Source organism: Salvelinus sp. IW2-2015, linkage group LG28, assembly GCF_002910315.2.
Source record: "Salvelinus sp. IW2-2015 linkage group LG28, ASM291031v2, whole genome shotgun sequence".
Lineage (NCBI taxonomy): Eukaryota > Metazoa > Chordata > Actinopteri > Salmoniformes > Salmonidae > Salvelinus > Salvelinus sp. IW2-2015.
The window spans coordinates 31,174,950-31,199,882 of record NC_036868.1 but is presented as its reverse complement, the minus strand read 5'-3'; the positions used below and the strand labels follow the sequence as shown (position 1 = coordinate 31,199,882).

Here is a 24,933-nt window from a genome sequence, read left to right as displayed (position 1 = left end):
CAGTGTATATTAGAAAGGCTACACTACACAGTCTACAGATTTTGTGCATTTCTACCATTCGATTCGTCCTTTTCTGCCCTATTCTTTAGCAGCAGGTGGTCAGTCAGTCAGTCCAAGTTTAGTTTCACTCTTAACACAAACAGAGGGTACCTGTTGTAGCCAACCAGGGCAGGGTGGAGAGATACAGTAAGTCAATAGAACCACCCGTTCCTCTGCTCTTCCCCTGCTGCGCTATGCCAGATAGTGTCAACAGAGGCACGCTCTGCCTAACAATCATTCATTGATATGAGCTATGGATTCATTTATAACATATTATAGTCAGAAAGTGCCACAAACATGCAGCAGACACGCACATACAAGCACAGTACACACACACCCGAACACACACACAATTTTCTAGTCACTTTTACCCCTACCTACATGTACATATTACCTCAATCCCCTCAACCCCAGCACATTGACTTGYTACCATTTAATATAGCCTCATTATTGTTATTTTATTGTGTMACTATTTATTTTATAATGTTTTACTTTTAAACTCTGCATTTTTGGGAAAGGGCTCATAAGTAAGCATTTCACGGTAAAGTCTACACCTCGGTAACGTCACAAATAAAATTTGATTGATTGACACACACATAGGACCGCCAGTGAATGGCAAGTTTGTGTGTGTCAGGCACAAGAAGRATAAAACACAAGCCTGGAAAAAGCGCAGGTGTGTGTCTGTGAGAGACAGAGGGACAGAGAGAGACAGTTAGCGTCTATGAAGGATTTAAGTCGTAGGATAATTGATTTAGTGAATGTGATGTCTTTCATCAAAGAAAACAGAAGGCCACGGTATTATTTTGGAGTGCTAGAATGATGAATCCCTGGATCTCTCCGAAAGCAGTGAATTGATGAGGTGTTAGGCCTAAATGCTTAGCCGACTGATCAAAGGAAACATCATGGCTAGGCCAAATGTGTAACCTTTATCCATATAGCAGTGATAAAAAAATATATATCATCGAGAAAAAAATATGAAAAAAGTCGCAGCCTACAGGGCTGTCAAATTCACCCTTGGCCACACTCTTGACCATAGTTGCGGAWTTTTTTTTCTCCTGTTAGCCGCACTGAGTGGAAATGTCCCCTATTCGCGCGCCCCTCCTACTCGGTGTTCCAGTGAAAGCCAACATTTACAAATTGTCAGTGGCGAGCCAGACCTGTCAACGAGTTATGAGCGTGGAGCGTATATTCGATGAGTTTGGACACTTCAAAAGGTAGGTTACCCGGGAACAATACATGTGTATTGCATTAAATAAGTATATCCCTGCTATCATAAACTATAAGAATGTGTCCTGTTCACTCGACCACCCTCCATAGGAATATGATGACCGTATACCCTCTCGTAGTCAACATGGTTGTTTTTTTAAATAGCTCTATGGGGATTATGGTTATATTTATGTTTAGCCTACATAGTAGCCGTAAATATGGCAGCCGTTAAAGTAGATGTTTCTTTCTCTCTGCAAACAAAATACAGCAGCTTTCTTCCTTCTTCAAGTTGGTATGAACTTGCTTTTAGAGAGACGGATGTGTAGTGCATTGCATCATTGACGCGTTAAAATTGTATAAACATTCTCTTTTAGAATATATAATTTTTTTTCCATTCTCACTATGCAACCATAACACTTAATGTACACCTACTGTATAGTTAATGTTTTGGATTTTTTGCATATGAAGAATATTCTTTTGTTAGGCTACTTTATAAGAACGCATGTATCAATTATTTTGGATAGTAACGGTTTCATTCCTTTGATGACTTTTCTGTAATTTCAACAGGAAAACACTGTAGAATGCGTGGTAAAATAAATTAAATGTGTTTTACAGAATTATTGCTGTATATTGCACSGCATTATGGGTAAAATGCTGAAAAATATTGTTATTAACTGAAATTGAAAGCCTCCTGTAAAAATGACTTTAACGTACTGTATTGCTTTACAGTAATAGCTTATGCCTACTGTAGATTAAAATGTTCAGTTCCAGGCACCATCATGCCGGGTGAAACGCATGAAGCAGACTATTTTAGTAAATATCTTCTTCAAAAGGCACTTGCACATCTGAGCTATCTTTGTTGCAGGTGCATGGCAACAGTTAAACAAGATGAGAAAAAAATAAGAAACCCTCACACTGCTCTTGCTAGTATCACTGCTCTGTATCGGCTACCTAAAGCGTAATAAAATATACCTGAAGCTTAATAAAGAGCATTGACYCTAGCAAGAGCAGTGTGCCGGTTTCTTCTTTTTTCTCAGTAAATATCTTCTTGAAAGGGCAGTGAAATGGAAGAATATTTTCAGCAGCTGCTGACTTCCCTCTATTGGATGCTCTCCGGCCCGTTGTGTGTTTAAGCGCCCAAGAACCCCCTTACCCCGAATAGGTTTGTCCCTATCATAGATCTAGGATTGTACCCAATCCCAATTTTAACTCAAATCTCCATCTCTCTCTTTGTCTCTCTCTCCCAACACCCACCCCACACACACAGGCACACAATATGTCTTGAAACTGTGTTGTAATGATGCTCTTCTTTGTTTTTAGAGTATTATACAATAAAACTAACAGCTATGTACCGTATAAATTATTTACAGTATATTGACGTAAATTGCAACGCACTCTGGGTGATTTCAGAGTAACTGGTCAATTATACCATAAATTCCAGTAAAATGTTGGTTTAACAGTACATTACTGTAAATAAGTACTGTATTTCAAATGGTACTATAATTACATCCCCCAGAATACAGTACACTACCATCTTTTTCGAGCACCAAAAACCTTTTGACCACTAGTGGGTGAAGATGCTAGAGGAAACAGGTACAAKAATATCTATATTCACAGTAAAACGAGTCCTATATCGACATAACCTGAATGGCCGCTCAGCAAGGAAGAAGCCACTGCTCCAAAACCACCATAAAAAAGCCAGACTACGGTTTGCAACTGCATATGGGGACAAAGATCTCCTCTGGTCTGATGAAACAAAAATAGAACTGTTTGGCCATAATGACCATGCAATTGGTGTTTGGAGGAGAGAGGAGGCTTGCAAGCCGAATACCATCCAAACCGTGAAGCAGGGGGTGGCAGCATCTTGTTGTGGGGGTGCTTTGCTGCAGGAGGGACTGGTGCACTTCACAAAATAGATGCATCATGAGGTAGGAATGATGTGCATATATTGAAGCAACATCTCAAGACATCAGTCAGGAAGTTAAAGCTTGGTTGCAAATGGGTCTTCCAAATGGACAATGACCCAAGCATACTTCCAAAGTTGTGGCAAAATGGCTTAATGACATCAAAGTCAAGTATTGGAGTGGCCATCACAAAGCCCTGACCTCAATCCTATAGAAAATGTGTGGTCAGAACTGAAAAAGTGTTTGCGAGCAAAGAGGCCTACAAACTTGACCCAGTTACACACAGCTCTGTCAGGAGGAATGATCCAAAAATCACCCAACTTATTGTGGGAAGCTTGTGGAAGGCTACCCGAAATGTTTGACCCAAGTTAAACAATTTAAGCAATGCTACCAAATACTAATTGAGTGTATGTAAACTTCTGACCCACTGGGAATGTGATGAAATAAATAATAGCTGAAATAAATCCATTTCTCTCTGAAATTTCCCATTCTTAAAATAAAGTGGTGATCCTAACTAACCTAAACAGGGTATATTTACTAGGATTAAACGTCAGGAATTGTGAAAAACGGAGTTTAAATGTATTTGGCTAAGGTGTATGTAAACTTCCGACTTGAACCTGTATATATAAAATGAAAACACATTACCTAGGAGCCAACCTGCTTTGCACCAATCCCATGCAATTACAGTTTAATAATGTAAAATAAACACCTCAATGAATTAAATTKATTTATAAATTCATTCATTACATGTATGGTAAAAAGATTACTGTAATAGTATTGGTACCATAAAACTGATTACCATAATATGCTGTACTGTAAATTTACAGCATTATACTGGCAGCAGAGTTGCCAGCAAATTACTCTCAATATATAATACACCTGTGTTGCTGTAATGATTACAACAGGCTTATTTATAGTATAATGCTGTATTGTACAACACAGCATTGTTGTTCTTACTGTAAAACATTTGACAGCATCCTAACCCATTCATAGACGCTAACTATCTTTAGAGCCTATTGACCATTCTGGCCAGGGGAGTTTTGTTACGAGGCTCTGAGTGTTAAAACACTCCGCTTGCGTGAAAACATAAGGAACATATCTCTTATATCAGGGAGAAATAACAATGTAGGGGTTTTGCACAGATCCATACGCTGTGTGCCTCCAGTTGACAAACTACACTTCCTCCCCAGTTACGCTTACACACAGGTGTTCGGAGCATGCTAGATAGCTCATTTGCACAGGTGGCCGCCTATGTCCTCTGTCTGTCTTCTGTAAACAAGCACTGTAACATGGAGATATGGCCCGTGTGGGAACACTAAACCAAACCCTATAAAGGAAAGTAGTAATTTTACCTTTTTTAAATTAAATGTAGATTTGATTTGATTTTTAAAAATTATTTAAACAATTCTTCCTCGCTGATATGAAAGATAAAGGTATATAAGCATATGTTTCGAAAACCGTTTCGCAAGCGATGATTATTGACATTTATAAACGTTAAAACAGCCTCGGAATTGTAGTTCACACTTGTAGTACACAAGCTATGACCTGAAAACCCTTCTTAGGGTTAAGCATCCCTACTGTAAAGCTAAATTACAGTGTTTAACTGGCAACTCTGCTGCCAGTATAATGCTGTACATTTACAGGGCAAAGTTTTACAATGCAACTTCCTCATGTTATCCTTTTATTGAACCCCTAGATTCTCCTCTCCTCTCTCACCCTCATCCTTCTCTCCGCCTCCTAGGTTCCAGGCATGTCTGTACTTTGCTGCTGTCTTCCAGGCCATAGCCTGCGGAATCCACTACCTGGCCTCCGTGTTCCTCGTGGAGAGGCCAAACTTTGTCTGTGCTCCGCCAGGRAACATCACTGACGTCCTGTACGGGAACCACACTGGTGCTTCCCTGGAGGAGGTGCTACCATTCTTCAAACCAGCGAACGGGCCCATGGTGGTCCGAACGGCTGTGGGCCAACAGTGGGAGCTTAGCACCTGCCAGCGCAGTCAGAGGATGAACCCCACAGACTTCACCTACGAGCAGGTCGTCAACAGGACGACGGAAAAGTGTGACGAGAACGACCGTTACGTGTACGACCACAGCGAGGTGTATCAGAGCATCGTGACGGACTGGGACCTGGTGTGTGACAGGGAATGGCTGGCCAAGCTGTGTCAGCCCACGTTTATGATGGGMGTGCTGGTCGGAGCGCTGGTGTTCGGGGACATCGCTGACAGGTAAGAGTAGCTCTCCCCACCTACTTAAACCCAAAATATGGGGATCGTGTCTGTGCCCTGCGGTGTCCCTGTGCCCTGGAGAACCTTGATAACTGGAAGTGTGTCGATGACCAAACGTGGATGTCGTCATCAGTGGCGTAGAGCAATTTGTTTTACGTGAGGGAGAGCAAAAGAAATACGTAAATGACGTCATCATTTCCTCAARCAAAGTTTGTACCCGACAGACGTGGCCAYTTGCYTAGCCTATCAWTATAAAATATGCATYCCAATTGCKKCGTCTGCCTATGCCRACACATATTGTCTCAAGACAAATGTACATTTGTAATACCCTCAAACACCAAGTCAGGCATAGGCTACCAAATTTCAAAATAGGCCATCATCACTGTCCATCGTGAATGATAATTCTTCACGTTTTACCGGTGAAACGTCCAAATTACATTTCCATACCAATCATTTGATTGATCTCAGTAGTTTCGTGGGAATATGCATTCTTCTATTGACTGTTTCGTGAGAGAATTAGAGCAGATGGTGTAAACAGACTTTTAGCGTTTCTTGTGTTTTGTTTCAATCAAAGCATATATCCAGCCTAGTGACACACTCTGTTGAGTTTTGGCGCATGAGAAAATATTCAACTATTCCGCTTCAGCTAGCCATCCTAAAATCTCATTAGAAATGAGTAGGTGTTTTTGGTGTAAGAGTAACATTATAGTTATAATTATTCATTCGCATTTATATAACAGAACCGAATATAATACCATAGCAGAGTAGGCCTCTGCTATGGTATTATATTCGGTTCTGTTATATAAATGCGAATGAATCATTATGTGATCTTGCGAGACATTGATTCTGCTTTGATTTAACTTTCCTAAACAAGCACCATTGTGAGAAGTGATCATCTTCTATGTATAATAATAATAATAATAATAATAATAATAATAAGTGATGAACAGGACTATTGGCCGTAGGCAACAGATGAGAGGTCATTTTAAACAATTGACGTGCCCTTCGTGGCACTGAAAGGACAGCGCCAGTGTCATGCAATGACGATAAAGAAGTTGAACCAACTTTTGGAGCTGAAGGATAGCTGGAGGAACAAGTTCAGGAACAAACAAGAATACTTTGCAGTAGGCCTATAGCCTAATAGTCCTACAACTACGTGGCATCGCAATTTGTAGGCTATAGCCTAATGTAAATACTGTCACACCCTGATCTGTTTCACCTGTCTTTGTGCTTGTCTCCACCCCCCTCCAGGTGTCTCCCATCTTCCCCATTATCCCCAGTGTATTTATACCTGTGCTCTCTGTTTGTCTGTTGCCAGTTTTTTTTTGTTCGTCAAGCCTACCAGAAGTTTTCCCCTTGCTCCTGTCTGTTTCTAGTTCCTGTTTTCTAGTTTTCCAAGTTTTGACCCTTCTGCCTGCCCTGAGCCTGCTTGCCGTTCTGTACCTTGTCACACCACACCAGATTATTGACCTCTGCCTCTGCCTGCCGTTCTGTACCTTTTGGACTCTGATCTGGATCACTGACCTCCTCTTGCCCTTGACCTGTCGTTTTGCCGGCCTCCTGTCCTAGTAATAAACTTCGACACTGTCGTGAACTTCCCTAAACGGGATAAATACAAATACATACAGCTTAAAGTGATACTTCACCGCTATACACTATTTGGGGTGGTTTTCCAGTCTCCCTAATCATTGATGAGTGATGAGAAAGTGTTTCAAACTTTTTATGCCCAATAGCTGTGTTTTCTTTCATTGGTTGATTGAGCCTGCTGTTCAAAACATTTGTGGAGTCATGTTTTGTAGCAATTATTGTGGCCTTTGTGCCGATTGCACGATCATGTGAGTAGATATAGTTGTCCTTGTTCAGTAGAGCCATTGGACTTGTCTCAACGTTGGTCCTATCTGCCAGAACATTGCAGGATATCTACACTGAACAAAAATACAGTATAAAACGCAACATGTAAAGTGTTGATCCCATGTTTCACAAGTTAAATAATAAGTTCCCAGAAACTGTCCATATGCACTAAAAAGCTAATTTCTCTGAAATAATTTTGTGCACAAATTTGTTTACGTCCCTGTTAGTGAGCATTTCTCCTTTGACAAGATAATCCATCCACCTAACAGGTGTGGCATATCAAGAAGATGATTAAACAGCATCATAATTACACAGTTGCACCTTGTGCTGGAGTCAATAAAAGGCCACTCTAAAATGTGCAGTTTTGTCACAAACACAATGACACAGATGTCTCAAGTTTTGAGGGAGCATGCAATTGGCATGCTGACTGCAGGAATGTCCACCAGAGCTGTTGCCAGAGAATTTAATGTTACTTCTCTACCATAAGCTGTCTCCAACGTCATTTTAGAGAATTTGGCAGTGCGTCCAACCAGCCTCACAACCACAAACCATGTGTAACCACACCAGCCCAGGACCTCCACATCCGTCTTCTTCACCTGTGAGATGGTCTGAGACAGCTGTTGAAACTGTAGGTTTGCACAACCAAATAATTTCTGCGCACTGTCAGAAAACGTCTTAGGGAAGCTCATCTGCATGCTCGTCATTCTCACCAGGGTCTAGACCTGACTGTAGTTCGGTGTACCTACTTTAGCGGGCAAATGCTCACCTTCGATGGACACTGGCACGCTGGAGAAGTGTGCTCTTCACAGATGAATCGCGGTTTCAACTGTACCGGGCAGATGGCAGACAGTGTGTGTGGCGTCGTGTCGGCGAGCGGTTTGCTGATTTGAACGTTTTGAAAAGAGTGCCCCATAGTGGCGGTTGGGTTATGGTATGGGCAGGCATAAGCTACGGACAACGAACAAAATGTTACTTTATCGATGGCAATTTGAAACACAGAAATACCATGACAAGATCCTGAGGCCCATTGCCGTGGCATTCATCTGCCACAACCACCTCATGTTTCAGCATGGTAATGCACGGCTCCATGTCGCAAGGATCTGTACACAATTCCTGGAAGCTGAACATGTCCCAGTTCTTCCATGGCCTGCGTACTCACCAGACATGTCACAAGTTGAGCATGTTTTGGATCCTCTGGATCGACGTGTACGACAGTGTGTTCCAGTTCCCGCAAATATCCAGCAACTTCACACAGCTATTGAAGAGGAGTGGAACAACATTCCACAACTCTATGCGAAGATTCTGACTGGTTTTCGGGAACAAKGCCCCTACCTTCTTTTAAAGGTCTCTGTGACCAACAGATTCATATCTGTATTCCCAGTTATGTGAAATCCTTAGATTAGGTCATAAGGAATTTATTTAAAGTGACATATTTTCTCATTGGAACTGTAACTCCATAAAATCTTTGAAATTGTTGCATTTATATTTTTGTTCAGTGTAGGTTGACTCATTTTCTCTGGCTTTGTAAAGACAACAGCCTAATGGGAGCCATACTTCCTTGTTCCCACCCTCAAAGGCTTTTKAAAACGGGGCCGGTACTAGTTTACAGGTTAACAGGAGCTATTGTACCGTGCACTGTCTATAGATAAATMAATAGCCACAATGTCTGCTTCTGATGACTCCTCGTTCCAAGAAGAGCTCACACATCCACAGGGCGGTCCTCCACCTCATGAATTAGCTATGAATTCTGGATATTGTGATTTGTTTACAACCAAGCAATGTAGCTGGCCCGTTTCTACCGGTGAGATGCAGAAATGCTCGTATTTGCGTGTAGTGAGGAAATTCAACATTTTCATGACACATACAGTATGATATGTTAATAACATATAACTGGACATACAGTGGCTTGCGAAAGTATTCACCCCCTTGGCATTTTTCCTATTTTGTTGCCTTACAACCTGGAATTAAAATAGATTTTTGGGGGGGTTTGTATCATTTGATTTACACAACATGCCTACCACTTTGAAGATGCAAAATATTTTTTTATTGTGAAACAAACAAGAAATAAGAAAAGAAACAGACAAATMGAGCGTGCATAACTATTCACCCCCCCAAAGGCAATACTTTGTAGAGCCACCTTTTGCAGCAAATACAGCTGCAAGTCTCTTGGGGTGTGTCTCTATAAGCTTGACACATTAAGCCACTGGGATTTTTGCCCATTCTTCAATGCAAAACTGCTCCAGCTCCTTCAAGTTGGATGGGTTCTGCTGGTGTACAGCAATCTTTAAGTCATACCACAGATTCTCAATTGGATTGAGGTCTTGGCTTTGACTAGGCCATTCCAAGACATTTACATGTTTCCCCTTAAACCACTTGAGTGTTGCTTTAGCAGTATGCTTACGTTCATTGTCCTGCTAGAAGGTGAACCTCCTCCCAGTCTCAAATCTCTTGAAGACTGAAATAGGTTTCCCTCAAGAATTTCCCGGTATTTAGCGCCATCCATCATTCATGAGGTAGTCCAGGTGACTACCTCATGAAGCTGATTGAAAGAATGCAAAGAGTATGCAAAGCTGTCATCAAGGCAAAGGGTGGCTACTTTGAAGAATCTAAAATCTAAAATATATTTAGTTTTTTGGTTACTATGATTCCATTTGTGTTATTTCTTAGTTTTGATGTCTTCACTATTAAAATACAATGTAGAAAATAGTAAACATAAAGAAAAAACCTTGAATGAGTAGGTGTCCAAACTTTTCACTAGAGCAGCTGTGAAATTTCCCTTTAATATCATTGCACTGTTTGCGAGGATTTTGTAGGAGGTATTTCAATGTGTTGTGTAGCTCACAGACTGTATCATATATTACATTTGATTAGCTTGAAGACAGTGTTACAATATACCATATTACAGAATACAAGAAAACAGAGGTGAACTATCAATTCATAGAATTTATTTGCATGGATTAAACATGCTATCAAATCAATTGTCCAAGTAGTGAACATAAATCATTACTACGTCTCAAACTATAGCCTAAACGCATTGTTGCCTCCAACTTGGCCCAATTTCCAATTTCCAATTGCCCACCCTGACATACCAAGCTAGAACGGACCCAGTGTCTCAACCAATTGCCAATGTAGGCTAAATATCCCAAGCAGGGCTACAGCAAATTCCAAAGAGGGTCAGGCTCTTGGACTTTGCGATGGCCACTCTAGTTGTGTTGTCCTCAGCAGAACGGTGTCGCCGTAAACAAGTGGTCACATGTCATTCTGGGTTCCACTACACAAGAGAAGAGAGGGGGTTCGTGGAATTGTATGAACATCAAGGATTTTTTTTTTGATTGGCCAAAGTGGTCAAGCCTCCAACGGGCCTCCACTGTGCACACACGTAACTTATAATTTGTCATCATTCTTGCCATGCCAGAGAAGAAACACCCATTTACCATACATCTAGGCTGCTATACATATTTATTTGGTGTACCATTCTATAATTTTTCATGGATTTTTTGTGGTAATTAAAAATAATTTATTTACAATTCATCAGAAATACTTTTACAAGCTCCGGCAGCACTGCACCCCTTGTCGTCATTTTACTTTTGTAGTAACTAACAATACTGTAACATGCTGACTAGACCAGGCACACGCGTGCACCACCATCGCACACATGTTGATTTTGTCCATCCACATGAGACGCGATCAGAACAAGCAGTTTGAAATATCAGAACGAACTCCGAACCAACTKTATTTATTTGGGGACCGGTCGAAAAACATGAAACATTCAAGGCAATTTAGCTAGCTTGCTTGCTGTTGCTAGCTGATTTGTCCTGGGATATGAACATTGGGTTGTTAATTTTACCTGAAATGCATCTGTGGATTAATTGTCCTTTTACTCTGACAATTAATCCACAGATAAAAGGGTAAACCTCGTTAGTTTCTAGTAATCTCTCCTCCTTCAGTCTTCTTCTTCTTCGGACTTTATATTGCGGTTGGCAACCAACTTTAAGGTGCATTACCACCACCAACTGGACTGGAGTGTGGACCTCAGTTCATCTTTCAATCACCCACGAGGTTATATGCTACTATAAACCACTGAGGAGATGGTAGAGGCGGGACTTGCAGCGAGTCAAGCATCAAAAATAGAACCAAGTTCTATTTTAGAACAAAGTTCTATTTTAGCGCCTGGCTTCGCAGACACTCGTTGACGCGCGTGAGCAGTTTGGACGAAATTATTGAATAATACGTATGTGTACATTTATTTTGCAAAGTTCGAGCACGTAACGCAAACAGTGTGGTCAGCATGTAAGATACAACGGTCGGTCACTTGGTCGGACGGTCTGTGTAATGCAGAAGAAGGGTACACTATCAGTGGCGTAGTGTAGTTTCACGGGCCCCCCATGAGGTCTGAGCAAAGCCCCCCCCTTTGCCATGGGGCAGAGAGAAAAGTGTGTAGTTTTATAGCTGATCTCATGCTATTTTATACATTTTGCCTTGAGGCAGATGTAACCGATGTGAAATGGCTAGCTAGTTAGCGGTGGTGCGCGCTAATAGGCTTTCAAACGGTGACGTCACGTGCTTTGAGACCTTGAAGTAGTGGTTCCCCTTGCTCTGCAAGGGCCGCGGCTTTTGTGGAGTGATGGGTAACGATGCTTCGTGGGTGACCGTTGTTGATGTGTGCAGAGGGTRCCTGGTTCGCGCCCGGGTCGGGGGTCAGGGGACGGACGTAAAGTTAAACTGTTACACAGAGAGAAAATGTTGCGGTTTTTGAGCTATATATTTGTCTTAATATTGACACAATTTGAAATATATATCTTGATAGATCAAAGTATCAGCTGTCACACCATGTAAAGGAATAACCWAATTTTGTTTAAAAAAACATAATACATGCAACTAACTGGATTTATGTCAACTCTGTCAGACACCATAAAAGGCATTTCATTTTAACAATGATTGTGCAACAAGTGTTTATTGGCCTTGATTGTTTAATTCTAACATTATATGTAATACAAATCTCCAAACCTATTTTGTTTTGTTTTCTAGCACTATTATATGCTCCAGGGCTAATTTTGTTAGCATTTTTACATATTTTTCTAGATTTAGAACATAAAACAACATTTATGAAGCAAACATTATCCATTAGGGCTAGCACAGCTAAAACTTCAAGTATTTGAGCATACAGTGCCTTCGGAAAGTATTCAAACCCCTTGACTTTTTCCACATTTTGTTACTTTACAYCTTCATTCTAAAATGGATTAAAGCGAAAACRGTTTTTTATAAATGTTTATAAATGTATGAATAAATTTTAAAAAACACATAAGTATTCAGACCCTTTGCTATGAGACTTGAAATTGAGCTCAGATGCATCCTGTTTCCATTGAGTATCCTTGAGAAGGTTCTACAACTTGATTGGAGTCCACCTGTGGTAAATTCTATTGATTGGACATTATTTGGAAAGGCACGCACATGTCTATAAGGTCACACAGAAGACAATGCATGTCAGAGCAAAAACCAAGCCATGAGGTCGAAGGAATTGTCTGTTGAGCTCCGAGACAGATCTGGGGAAGGGTGCCAAAACATTTCTGCAGCATTGAAGGTCCCCAAGAACACAGTGGCCTCCATCCTCCTTAAATGGAAGAAGTTTGGAACCACCAAGACTCTTCCTAGAGCTGGCTGGCCGTGCGGCCAAACTGGGCAATCTGGGGAGAAGGGCCTTAGTCAGGGAGGTGACAAAGAACCCAAATGGTCACTCTGACAGAGCTCTAGAGTTCCTTTGTGGAGATGGGAGAGCCTTCCAGAAGGACAACCATCTCTGTAGCATCCACCAGTCAAGCCTTTATGGTAGAGTGGCCAGACGGAAGCCACTCCTAAGTAAAAGGCACATGACAGCCTGCTTGGAGTTTGCCAAAAGTTAACTAAAGACTCTCAGACCATGAGAAACAATATTCTATGGTCTGATGACACCAATAGTTAACTCTTTGGCGTGAATGTCAAGCATCACTTCTAGGGCTTGGGCGGTCACAAAATTTAGCCAGCCGGGAGAAATAACTGTTGGTCTCTGTCGGTCTCACGGTAATTAACCGTTAATTAACATTTAGCATCTCCTAAAAGTCTAATAAATCCATGTAATATAGCCTGCACCTTCACAATGAATCCATTATTTATTTTAGACAGGTCTAAAGAGGCATCATATAAAGAAAATGTAGTCTATTTCAGAAGAACAGAATAGCATACTCTGAGTTGTCCTTATGTTAGACCCAGATACAGTATGGCTGTGGACTGCACTAGTTCATTTAGCAGACAAGATTTGCTTAGAATTCTGTGGCAATATTTTATAGTATGAAGAATACAATTGAACAAAGTTGAATAAAATAGAAAGGATATTTTCCCCAAAACGAATTGAGGGAGTGCGCATGGCTATTCTATGTTGAGCGGTTAACAAAGAAACAGGTCCTCCTATATGCTTAATTTAGAGTTATTAATGTAACTTTAGATGTTCTACAAACGTTGGGCTATATGTTTTGATTTTTAATACATTGTAAAGCTGCATGATGCGACTCTGATTTGAAAAAAGTAACTTGAAAGGCATGAGCTCTGCTTTGTTTTTTTTGTGCAGGCTGTACACACTTCATCAGTCACTCATTCACAATTTGACAAGCACTTGATAATGCCTAGAATTTCACGACGGCATCCCCTTTGTGTGGCCGTAATGCACCCTAAAAATATCCATGCCTTTTGCTGCCAGTGGCCGTTATGCCCTTCTCCCTGAGTGCTTCTCGTTAGGCCTACTCAAGATGAGAAGGCCTAACGAACAACCGAAGCACTAGCCTAATTCAATCTACTATCCTCCATAGTACAAAAGTCGACCTATTCTATTCTGTGCGAGAACTAAATATTCCCAACATAGTCTGGAACAGTTGTGGGATGCGAGAGATGCCAAATTAATACCACCACTTTAAGCTAAACAGATCAGAATGTTTAGCTTAAAATGTTGATAAACTATTAGGCTATTTCTTCACAATATAAGCGCAGCAATGCACACATGGTTGTAGTCTATAAGCGCAAATGTTCCATTAGCGGAAAACACCATTATCAAAAGTGACTGCAAATGCGATTATGCATGTAATGCTTATATTAGAAAGGTGCATTTTTATGATGAAAATTATCTTCCCCAAACTTAAAACTCACGCGCTGCTTATGTATGCCAGTTAGGCTCTACACCCATTGTAAAGCGTATTAATGTGCTTAATTTTAAGAAGTTATTTGGCCACTTTAGTTGTGATACACCCATATATTAAAACATTTAGGCCTATGGGCTAAATGGCTGTGAATGATGCCCAGCATACCTGCGACTATGATTAGAAAAAGTCGCCCCAAAAAAGGCTTTGTTTCTTATGCTGGGCATCATTCACAAGTGATAATATATCATTCACAAGTGATAGGCTAATATTGTCACCCATCGGAATATTCTTGATTTAATCTTGTCTTTACATATACTAAATAATATATGTGTGACATTTGTTTTGATTTAGAATGGACCATTATCAGGCACCTGTATCGAAACACGGGCAGCGGGAAAAAATACATGTCATGGGGCTCCCGAGTGGTGCAACTGTCTAAGACACTGCATCTTAGTGCTAGAGGCATCACTACAGACACCCTGGTTCGATCCAAGGCTGTATCACAACCGGCTGTGATTGGTAGTCCCATAGGGCGGCGCACAATTGGCCCAGTGTCATCTGGGTTTAGCTGGTGTAGGCCGTCATTGTAAATAAGAATTTGTTCTTAACTGAKTTGCCTGGTTAAATAAAGGTTACGTTTATAAATAAATAAAATCTTAAATAACGAATGGGGGACGCTTTTCCCTGTGGTTTATTTTCATGACAGGCTATACTCCTGTTGTGAAGAGCAACAATGTGCTTAATGTTGAGAAATAAATATAGTAGGCCTAGCTGATGGGATTCTCATCTTTTTATTAGTGGCCACTCCCGCAATTGCATAGCCTATAGAAATGTTGTGCAACATGAGCTCATTGGCTCTCATGAAGTGTTTGATTAGAATTTCGAATACATTTGCATTGGAATCAGAGTCATCAGTGCTGAGTACCAGGCAGTTAGCAAGTTTGGTAGGCTTCTAATGACCATCAGCAGCATCAGAGCTTGGAGAAGCCTAAATACCGCGATTAAACGATCATGCGGAATTTGACTACCTTCGTGATTCGTGACCACCGGTTTGGAGGTAATATGGTCACATCAACAGCCCTAGTCATGTCTGGAGGAAACCTGGCACCATCCCTACGGTGAAGCATGGTGGTGGCAGKATCATAGCTGTGCAGCAAAATAGCTGTGCAGCAACGCTCCCCATACAACCTGACAGAGCTTGAGAGGATCTGCAGAAAAAATGTGAGAAACACCCCAAATACAGGTATGCTAAGCTTGTAGCGTCATACCCAAGAAGACTTAAGGCTGTAATCGCTGCCAAAGTACTGAGTTAAGGGTCTGGATACTTATGTAAATGTTATATTTCCGGTTATATTTCAAAAATTAGCAAAAATGTATAAAAATATAAAAATGTTTTTGCTTTGTCATTATGGGGTATAGTGTGTACATTGATGTGGGGAAAAACATATTTATACATTTTAGAATAAGGCTGTAACCTAACAAAATGTGGAAGAAGTCAAGGGTCTGAATACTTTCCGAAGGCACTGTATTTTGCAGAACAGTGATTACATATTTTTTGAGAATATTGAAAAGGGTCTTAAGGGTTAGCCAACATTAGCAGCCAACATTAGCCAACAGCTACAAAGTTGAGAAGCCACTGACAGAGTTGACAATAGATACTCAAAACAGATATATTTTTGCCTCTAAATATAAAAGTTCAATAGAAACATTTATAAAATATAGACAATTATTTATTTGAAAATCCCTAATAAAAACATAACTATGTGTCACGTTCGTCTTCCTCCTCCTCGTCTGAAGAGGAAGACGAACGTGACAGAATCACCCACCACAACCGGACCAAGCAGCGTGATATCGGGCAGCAGCGAGTTCTGGACTCCTGGACTTGGGAGGAGATTTTGGATGGTAAAACAGCGTGTTACTGGTCAGGCACCGTGTTATGCGGTTAAGCGCAAGGTGTCGCAAGTACGTGCCCATAGCCCGGTGCGCTATAGGGCAGCCCCCCGAAAGTGTCATGCGAGTGTGGGCATCCAGCCAGGGCGTATTGTGCCTGCTCAGCGTGGCTGGTCTCTGGTACGCCGTTTCGGTCCAGGGTATCCTGCACCAGCTCTGCGTGCTGTGTCTCCGGGGCGCTGGGAGGGTGCAGTGCGTCCTATGCTTGCGCTCCGCTCGCACCTCTCGAATGTGAGAGGTGCGCGTAGTAGGCACTAGATCTCCAGTGCTCCCCCACAGCCCGGTTCAACCTGTGCCTGCACTCTGGAGGGTCCGGGCTAGAGTAGTTATCCAGCCTGGGGGAGTGGTGCCAAGGCTGCGCAACAGAGCTCCAGTGCTCCCCCACAGCCCGGTCCTTCTGGTGCCTCCTCCAAACACCAGGCCTCCTGTAGGTCTCCCCAGCCTGGTGGGTCCTGTGGCAGCCCCACGCACCAGGCTGTCTCTATGTCTCCTCCCTACAGCTGCGCCTGTCTGTCCAGCGCCGCCAGAGTCTCCCGTCTGTCCAGCACCGCCTGAGCAGCCCGTCTGTCCAGCGCCGTCTGAGCCGCCCGTCTGTCCAGCGCCGTCTGAGCTGCCCGTCTGTCCAGCGCCGTCTGAGCTGCCCGTCTGTCCAGCGCTCTCAGCGGTCGCCCGTCTGTCCGAGCCAGCTAGCAGCCGTCCGTCAGCCAGGAGCTGCCAGAGCTGTCCGTCAGTCCGGAGCTGCCCTTTAGTCCGGAGCTGCCTTCAGTCCGGAGTGCCCTTCAGTCCGGAGCTGCCCTTCAGTCCGGAGCTGCCCTCAGTCCTCGAGCTACCCCTCAGTCCTGAGCTACCCCTCAGTCCTGAGCTACCACTCAGTCTCGAGCTACCCTCAGTCCGGAGCTGCCCTTCGATCCGGAGCTGCCCTCAGTCCGGAGCTGCCCCTCAGTCCGGAGCTGCCCCTCAGACCGGAGCTGCCCCTCAGACCGGAGCTGCCCCTCAGTCCAGTGGGGCCCTTTAGTAGGGTTGCCAGTCCTAGGTCAGCGGCGAGGGTCGCCGCTCAAAGGACGCTATTAAAGTGGACTAAGACGATGGTGGAGTGGGGTCCACGTCCAGCGCCAGAGCCGCCACCGCGGACAGATGCCCACCCAGACCCTCCCCTATAGGTTCAGGTTTTGCGGCCGGAGTCCGCACCTTGGGGGGGGGGTTTTGTTTGGTCAGGTTGTGATCTGAGTGGGCATTCTATGCTGTATGTCTAGTTTGTCTGTTTCTGTGTTTGGCCTGATATGGTTCTCAATCAGAGGCAGGTGTTAGTCGTTGTCTCTGATTGGGAACCATATTTAGGTACTCTGTTTTGTCATTGTGGGTGGTGGGTGATTGTCTATGTTAGTTGCTTGTGTCAGCACATTTCTTATATAGCTTCACGTTCGTTGTTCGTTTATTGTTTTGTATAGTTTGTTCAGTGTTTCTCTGTTTATTAAATTAATGATGAACACATTCCACGCTGCATTTTGGTCCCTCGATCCTTCCAACTACTCCTCCTCCTCAGACGAGGAGGAAGACGGACGTGACACCATGCTATCAGATCTTTCAGCGCTCTGACAGTTGATGTTTTATGGAGTTGACAAAACTTGCATTTTTCTTCTTTATTCAAATGATATACACAGTAGCAATTTAGTATTTCGTCAGTTGCTTTAGGACTCTAAAACCTAATTAAATGTAACATACTTGAACAAAAATTTATACTCTATTTTAATTTATCAGGCAGATAGTTGACAGTTTATGGTTGTGACCATGGTGATTCCAATATTGTTTGTTTAAATCTTTCAAAAGTAGAGAACTTTACAGACCATGAGGAATGTTGTTGCATTACATCTAATGAGGACATGAATAACATGTCCTTATGGTATACCCGACCCTGCTCATTCCTGATTCATTTAGGATTTTAGACAAATCTGATGGAATCAACCAAATTACCGGACATCTTTTAGGAATCAACATTTTGAGAGAAATATTATTTTAAGTCGCAGAGGCCTATTGCAAGAAACTACATACAATAATTTTTCACGACCCTGCCAAGCCGCACTGCTTCTTCTAACTGCTCGCTTAACCAGGAAGCCAGCCGCACCAATGTGTTGGAGGAAACACTGTACAACTGGCGATAGAAGTCAGCGTGCATGCGCCCGGCCCACCACAAGGAGTCGCTAGAGCGCGATGGGACAAGGACAGCCCAGCCGGCCAAACCCTCTCCTAACCCGGACGATGTTGGGCCAATTGTGCGCCGCCTGTCTCCAGGTCGCGGCCGGCTGAAATGAATAATATTGAAAGTACTTTGAAAATTCCCAAAACAAATATTTTCCCTCATAAAATTCCCTCAAATAATGCAACAAAATCCATTAATTTCAACTATAAACAAACTATCCCTGCCGTACAAGAAGCATAGAGATGTAATGAGCGGTGATGAGTGAGGGGAAGAGGGATACAGGGATGGGATGGAGGTCTGGTGCAAGCCACAATCCTCCATTCTAATCTAGATGCCCTCAATCTCACAAATTATCATGGAACCTACCAGGTACAACTCTAAATATGTAAGCCCCCACGATATGCAACTTTTCAGGGAAGTTAGGAACCAATATACACAGGCAGTTAGGAAAGCAAAGGCTAGCTTTTTCAAACAGAAATGTGCACCCTGTAGCACAAACTCCAAAAAGTTCTGGGACACTGTGAAGTCCATGGAGAATAAGAGCACCTCCTCCCAGCTGCCCACTGCACTGAGGCTAGGAAACACGGTCACCACCGATAAATCCACGATAATCGAGAATTTTAATAAGCATTTTTCTAAGGCTGGCCATGCTTTCACCTGGCTACCCCTACCCCGGTCAACAGCTCTGCATCCCCCGAAGCAACTTGCCCAAGCCTCCCCCATTTCTCCTTCACCCAAATCCAGATAGCTGATGTTCTGAAAGAGCTGCAAAATCTGAACCCCTACAAATCAGCAGGGCTAGACAATCTGGACCCTCTTTCTTAAATTATCTGCCGCAATTGTTGCAACCCCTATTACTAGCCTCTTCAACCTCTCTTTCGTATCGTTTGAGATCCCTAAAGATTGGAAAGCTGCCGCGGTCATCTCCCTCTTCAAAGGGAGAGACACTCTAGACCCAAAATGTTACAGACCTATATCTATCCTACCCTGCCTTTCTAAAGTCTTTGAAAGCCAAGTTAACAAATAGATCACAAACCATTTCGAATCCCACCATACGTTCTCCGCTATGCAATCTGGTTTCCGAGCTGGTCATGGGTTCACCTCAACCACGCTCAAGGTCCTAAACGATATCATAACCGTCATCGATAAAAGACAGTACTGTGCAGCCGTCTTCATCGACCTGGCCAAAGCTTTCGACTGTCAATCACCGCATTCTTAGCGGCAGAATCAACAGCCTTCGTTTCTCAAATGACTGCCTCGCTTGGTTCACCAACTACTTCTCAGATAGAGTTCAGTGTGTCAAATCGGAGGGCCTGTTTTCCGGACCTCTGGCAGTCTCTATGGGGGTGCCACAGTGTTCAATCCTCTGGCCGACTCTTTTCTCTGTATCCATCAATGATGTTGCTCTGTCCTCTGGTGATTCTCTGATCCACCTCTACGCAGACGACACCATTCTGTATACTTCTGGCCCTTCTTTGGACACTGTGTTAACAAACCTCCAGACGAGCTTCAATGGCATACAACACTCCTTCCATGGTCTCCAACTGCTCTTAAATGCAAGCAAAACTAAATGCATGCTCTTCAACCGATCGCTGCCCCCACCCACTCGCCCGTCTAGCATCACTACTCTGGACGGTTCTGACTTAGAATATGTGGACAACTACAAATACCTAGGTGTCTGGTTAGACTGTAAACTCTCCTTCCAGACTCACATTAAGCATCTCCAATCCAATATTAAATCTAGAATCGGCTTCCTATTTCGGAACAAAGCATCCTTCAGTCATGCTGCCAAACATACCCTCGTAAAACTGACTATCCTACCGATCCTTGACTTCGGCGATGTCATTTACAAAATAGKCTCCAACACTCTACTCAGCAAATTGCATGTAGTCTATCACAGTGCCATCCATTTTGTCACCAAAGCCCCACCACTGCAACCTGTATGCTCTCGTTGTCTGGCCCTCGCTTCATATTCGTTGCTAAACCCACTGGCTCCAGGTCATCTATAAGTCTTTGCTAGGTAAAGCCCCGCCTTATCTCAGCTCACCATAGCAGCACCCACCCGTAGCACACGCTCCAGCAGGTATATTTCACTGGTCATCCCCAAAGCCAACTCCTCCTTTGGCCACCTTTCCTTCCAGTTCTCTGCTGCCAATGACTGGAACGAACGGCAAAAATCACTGAAGCTTCTATCTCCCTCACTAACTTTAAGCATCAGCTGTCAGAGCAGCTTACCGATCATTGCACCTGTACACAGCCCATCTGTAAATGGCCCACCCAACTACRTCATCCCCATATTGTTATTTATTCTTTCCTCCTTTGCACCCCAGTATCTCTACTTGCACATTCATCTTCTGCACATCTATTACTCCAGTGTTTAATTGCTAAATTGTAATTATTTTGGCACGATGGCATATTTATTGCCTTACCTCCCTAATCTTACTACATTTGCACACACTGTATATAGACTTTTTATTGTGTTATTGACTGTACGTTTGTTTATCCCATGTGTAACTCTGTGTTGTTTGTGTCTCACTGCTTTGCTTTATCTTAGCCAGGTCACAGTTGTAAATGAGAACTTGTTCTCAACTGGCCTACCTGGTTAAATAAAGGTGAAAAAAAATGTATATGTTTTTTTTTAAAGCTATGAGCCTGCAGCAAGCTATGATTGGTTTATGAGGAGTGCCAAGGTTATGGGTGAGTGGAGAGGGGTGAGAGGTGAGCATTGAGTAAGGAGGGGTGAGGAGGGTATAGGTGAGGGGTTAGGGGTGAGGGTTTATTCTCAGCAGGTCCTTAGAACATCCTTGTTTCTCAAACCCAAAACAGGCAAACAGAGTGTGCAAGTGTGTGTTTGGATAGCAGTGTGTGCCAGTTCAGAGAGGTGTTCCCGTCATCTGACACTACAGGGTGACTGCCAGTCCACAGCCACAGAGACAGATTAAGACTCTTGGGACAGTGGGGACATATCAAGTCAACTGGTAGGCTATTATCCAGTTGTCCAGCAAGGACAGGGTAGAAGAGGCTTGCCTAGGCCAGAAGTCCTTTGGTCTAGCTATAGTCTAGGTGTCTACTGTGCAGAGAATAGGGTACTCAGTTGAACGCCTCATGTTCACAAGCCCAAGACGTGAGCTAGGTTGAGGAGAGAGGGTGTGCCCCACTCCCTGCTGTATCATCATGGGCTGCTGAATAGTTTGAATGTCTGTTTCAAGCCTGGCCTCAGAGCCATATGAAATATACTGTATGTAGTTCTGAGCACCTGCTAGATCTATGATACCTATTAATGGTCTAGTTATTTGAGGCAGAAACATAAGTAAGGAGGTTGGTCGGGGAGGATGGGTTAGGCGTAATCCGCGACAGTCTAGCAATTCAAAGGTTGCATGTTCGAGTCGGGGACAACTGTAGCATTTTAGCTAACCGTTCCCCTAGCACTTATTCTAAACTTAACCCAATTCACCCAAAATTCTACGTAAATTCACCTAACCTTTGTCTTTTTAGTTTTCCTAAATTTTGTAGTAACTGCCAACATAAATTCTCCCCGTAATTCTCCTTTTGTTACGGCGCAAAAAGCAACCTGGTCTCAAATAAAGACATACTATCCAGCCTCCAAGATGTATGAAAGGGTAAGTCATCCAATTAGTATGCTATTGTACGACCGGGTAAGCCGTATGATACTAGACATCCTTTAATTCGTACAGTTGAAGTCGGAAGTTTACATACACCTTAGCCAAATACATTTAAATTTAGTTTTTCAGAATTCCTGAGATTTAATCCTAGTAAAAATTCCCTGTCTTAGATCAGTTAGGATCACCACTTTATTTTAAGAATGTGAAATGTCAGAATAATAGTAGAGAGAATGATTTATTTCAGCTTTTATTTCTTTCATCACATTCCCAGTGGGTCAGAAGTTTACATACACTAAATTCGTATTTGGTAGCATTGCCTTTAAATTGTTTAACTTGGGTCAAACGTCTCCTTGCTCGCACACACTTTTTCAGTTCTGCCCACACATTTTCTATAGGATTGAGGTCAGGGATTTGTGATGTCCACTCCAATACCTTGACTTTGTTGTCCTTAAGCCATTTTGCCACAACTTTGGAAGTATACTTGGGGTCATTGTCCATTTCGAAGACCCATTTGCGACCAAGTTTTAACTTCCTGACTGATGTCTTGAGATGTTGCTTCAATATATCCACATAATTTTCCTATCTCATGATGCCATCTATTTTGTGAAGTGCACCAGCCCTCCTGCAGCAAAGCACCCCCACAACATGATGCTGCCACCCCCGTGCTTCACGGTTGAGATGGTGTTCTTCGGCTTGCAAGCGTCCCCCTTTTTCCTCCAAACATAACGATGGTCATTATGGCCAAACAGTTGTATTTTTGTTTCATCAGACCAGAAGAGATCTTTGTCCCCATATGCAGTTGCAAACCATAGTCTGGCTTTTTTATGGCGGTTTTGGAGCAGTGGCTTCTTCCTTGCTGAGCGGCCTTTCAAGTTATGTCGATATAGGAATAGTTTTACTGTGGATATAGATACTTTTGTACCTGTTTCCTCCAGCATCTTCACAAGGTCCTTTGCTGTTGTTCTGGGATTGATTTGCACTTTTCGCACCAAAGTACGTTCATCTCTAGGAGACAGAACGCATCCCCTTTCTGAGCGGTATGACGGCTGCGTGGTCCCATGGTGTTTATACTTGCGTACTATTGATTGTACAGATGAACATGGTACCTTTAGGCGCTTGGAATTTTCTCCCAAGGATGATTTCTTTAGATTTTCCCATGATGTCAAGCATCAAGCAAAGAGGCACTGAGTTTGAAAGTAGGCCTTGAAATACATCCACAGGTACACCTCCAATTGGCTCAAATCATGTCAATTAGCCTATCAAAAGCTTCTAAAGCCATGACATAATTTTCTGGAATTTTCTAAGCTGTTTAAAGGCACAGTCATCTTAGTGTATGTAAACTTCTGACCCACTGGAATTGTGATACAGTGAATTATAAGTGAAATAATCTGTATGCAAACAATTGTTGGAAAAATGACTTGTGTCATGCACAAAGTAGATGTTCTAACCAACTTGCCAAAACTATAGTTTGTTAACAAGAAATGTGTGGAGTGAATGAAAAAACGAGTTTTAATGACTCTAACCTAAGTGTATGTAAACTTCCGACTTCAAATGTATATACAGTATATTATAGCATTATAAGATTACATTATTTGTATTCAGTGGGGGGGAGAGGACAATTGTTTCTTACAACTAAGCAAACTGCTAATTCCAGACTCACACACTAGGACAGTATGCGTGTATCAGCCAAATTGTTCATTGATTTGTTCTGTCTGGTCTGGTGGCCTACAGTCAAATGCAAATCCCATACTCACTCAAACACCTATAAACTCAGCAACTCCTGTTGTGTAGTGATACTAGCGATGTGCGATTTCAACACAATCTGCTCCTAGGGCTGCTGCCCCTCTGCTGCTCCCAGCTTGTGTCAACCTGTATTTATATTTTAAATCTATTTTTTTTGTGGTATTTTACTCCCTTTTTCTCCCCATTTTCGATCTTGTCTCATCGCTGCAACTCTCCCACAGGGTCAGGAGGCCACGGTCGAGTTATGCGTCCTCTGAAACATGACCTGCCAAACCGTGCTTCTTAACACCCTTCAGCTTAACCCAGAAGCCAGCCGCACCAATGTGACGAAGGAAACACCGTTCAACTGACGACCGAGGTCAGCCTGCGGGCACCCGGCCCACCACAAGGAGTCGCTAGAGCGCAATGAGCCAAGTAAAACCGCCCCGGGCGAACCCTCCCCTAACTCAGACGACGCTGGGCCAATTGTGCGCCACTCTATGGGACTCCCGGTCACGGCCGGGTGTGACACATCCTGGGAACAAACCCGGGTCTGTAGTGACGCCTCTAGCACTGCGATGAATTGCCTTAGACTGCTGCGCCACTCGGGAGGCCATGTCTTCCAGTATTTCAACCAATATTTGTTCTGGATCAATGCCATGAGTCACAAACCTTCTATGTGGCAATGTGAAATTCCCAGTCAACAATACAATGCTCCTTATTTACATTTTAGTCATTTAGCAGAGGTGCAATTATGGTTAAGTGCCTTGCTCAAGGGCACATCACCAGATTTTTCACATGGTCTGCTCAGGGATTCCATCCAGTGACCTTTCGTTTACTGGCCCAACGCTCTTACCTACTAGGCTACCTGTCACCCCATGTATTATTTCACACACATCATATGAGCTTGTGTGACATTTAATATTTTKATCTCAACTCTTCCCATGTTGTCAGCTACAGTAAATAGCTCCTTCTGAAAATACAGGAAGTATGTCATTCAAACCTATGGCTCCCCACATGAAAAAATACTATATCGTATACTATGGTAGGA

The 24,933-nt window shown here is 42.9% G+C and overlaps 1 protein-coding gene across 1 annotated transcript in view; it reads left to right on the top strand.

Moving 5' to 3' along the window:
- The first annotated feature begins 1,144 nt into the window (after nt 1–1,144).
- Nucleotides 1,145–24,933, top strand: part of slc22a16 (solute carrier family 22 member 16) — a 58,853-nt gene continuing 35,064 nt past the window's right edge. The window contains exons 1-2 of the mRNA XM_023974426.3: nt 1,145–1,253; nt 4,891–5,373. Coding sequence (XP_023830194.1) covers nt 1,210–1,253; nt 4,891–5,373 — 527 coding nt within the window. The 5' untranslated portion in view covers nt 1,145–1,209. The remainder of the gene's footprint in view (nt 1,254–4,890; nt 5,374–24,933) is intronic.